General features: G+C 59.9%; 1 protein-coding gene across 1 annotated transcript in view; it reads right to left on the bottom strand.

Moving 5' to 3' along the window:
* The window catches only part of VDAG_01994 (C6 zinc finger domain-containing protein), a gene marked incomplete at both ends in the record, with an annotated part of 2824 nt that extends 2257 nt beyond the window's left edge, over nucleotides 1–567 (bottom strand). Inside the window, one exon of the mRNA XM_009658023.1 lies at nucleotides 53–567. Within this exon, the coding sequence (XP_009656318.1) occupies nucleotides 53–567 (515 nt within the window). The remainder of the gene's footprint in view (nucleotides 1–52) is intronic.
* Between the last annotated feature and the right edge of the window lie 1218 nt (nucleotides 568–1785).

Genomic DNA, 1785 nt, shown 5'->3' with positions numbered 1-1785 from the left:
TCCGTCAGCGGCGAGTTAGAAGGCGGCGACGGTGCTGCCGTCAAACGAGGACCCGTTCTGGTGGTGGGTGAGCTGGCCCTTGAGCTGAGCGACCTCGAGCTCGAGCCTGCGGATCCTGTCGTGGTCCTTGGTGGCGGCGGCGTCCCGCACGCAGGCGTCAGAGGCGCCGCTGCTGGTGACGGACATGTCGGGGCCGCCGTGACCGTGGCTGTGACCGTGACCGTGGCTGTGACCGTGACCGTGACCGTGGCCGTGGCCGTGGCCGTGGCCGTGACCATGACCGAGACCGAGACCGTGGCGGCGGGAGTCGAGCTGGGCAAAAGCCGGGGGCACACCGGCACTGGCGTTCATGACGACGCCCGACTTTGTCTCATAGGTGCAGCGGTCAGGCGTGCCGCTCTTGAGACATCGCTGGCACGGGTAGCCCCTGTCACAGGAAAGCTTGCGGCGGCGGCACTCGAGGCAGCTGAGGCGAACACGCTGGCGCTTGCGCGGATGATCAGGGCCATTGTGATCATCATCGTCGTCGGCGTCCGGGCGTGAATGGACGCTCATGCTGTCGTCCATGTTGGAGCTCGGCATGGTCGGGTCGCTGTGCATGCGATGTATCGAGTCAGGTCAGATTGGTAAGACGGAGGAGTGATCAACGGAGGATGGAACAGTCGCACGCGACACGTTGAAATGGGGCTGAATATGTTGTGGTCAGGTCGTGCCTCGTGAGGAAAAAAGAGAGGGAATGAGAGATATAGCGAGGGGGCGACGCAGAGTCTGCAGGCTCCGATCCGGTTCGGAGGGCACACGACACAGAAGCCAGAGACAGAGAGGGCGGAAGCACGAGGCACGAGGCACAAAAAAGAGTCATCTCACTCGACTCAATGCCGTGTCTTGTGTGGCCTCTCATGCAGTGGGTGCTGTGCTAGGTGGAGGGTGGAGGGTGGAGGGTTGGTGGGTGCTGGGATCTGGTGATGGGTGATGGAAGGGGGGGGTTCGTGGTTCGTACCCTTGGACAGCTCGGCGATAAGTGAGGTGGAAGGAACAGCCCAAACAGCAAAAGCGGGGGATGACAGGCAAATCTTGTTAGCAGGGAAGGCACGTGCTCGGATTAACACGGCTGCTCGGCCATCCGAGGCTCGTTCAGCGGCGCTATATGACTAACCCGAGGATCTGATAAACAATTTTTCATCTTATCAGATCTAAATCTCGCAAGGGGTTCCCTGCGTCTCCAGTTCTTCTGTCCAATCGACCGTCTCAGGGCCCACATGGTCTGCCGCTGTGCGTCACCTCAAGAACGCCTTCGTCCCGCTTCTGGACCCTCTGCTCCTTCTTTGCCGTTCCCCCCCCTTTCTGCTGCTCCTTCTCTTCCCAAGCCCTCACCAGAAAAAGCCCTGAACAAACCCTGAACAAGCGGAGCGCAGAGACCGACAACGGCCTCAACCCTTTTGACCTCAGGCCACCAGGTGTCCCTCTCGTTATTTCAGCCTGATTCCTGATTCCGATCATCGACCATGACAGTGATGACACACCATGGCGTGATGTGAACCCTACCAGGATGCATCACTCACCACATGCTGCCACATCACGATGCCTCTCCTGCCTCCTATGCCCGCCCTGCCTCTGATGCCTCGGTGGTGAAGCAGCAAGATGCTCGCTTTTGCTCTCCAAGAGCACAACAACTACGAGCGAGCAACCGAGCTGCGTCTGGCCGAGTTGGAGCCTCCCTAACGCCTGTTTCAAGGGGGGTGAAACGCAAGGCGAAACGAAATAAAATGGCCGTGAGCACACCAC

Source organism: Verticillium dahliae, genomic scaffold, assembly GCF_000150675.1.
Source record: "Verticillium dahliae VdLs.17 supercont1.3 genomic scaffold, whole genome shotgun sequence".
Lineage (NCBI taxonomy): Eukaryota > Fungi > Ascomycota > Sordariomycetes > Glomerellales > Plectosphaerellaceae > Verticillium > Verticillium dahliae.
Note: the sequence above shows the minus strand (reverse complement) of the source record. Positions and strands in the feature narration are given on the sequence as shown.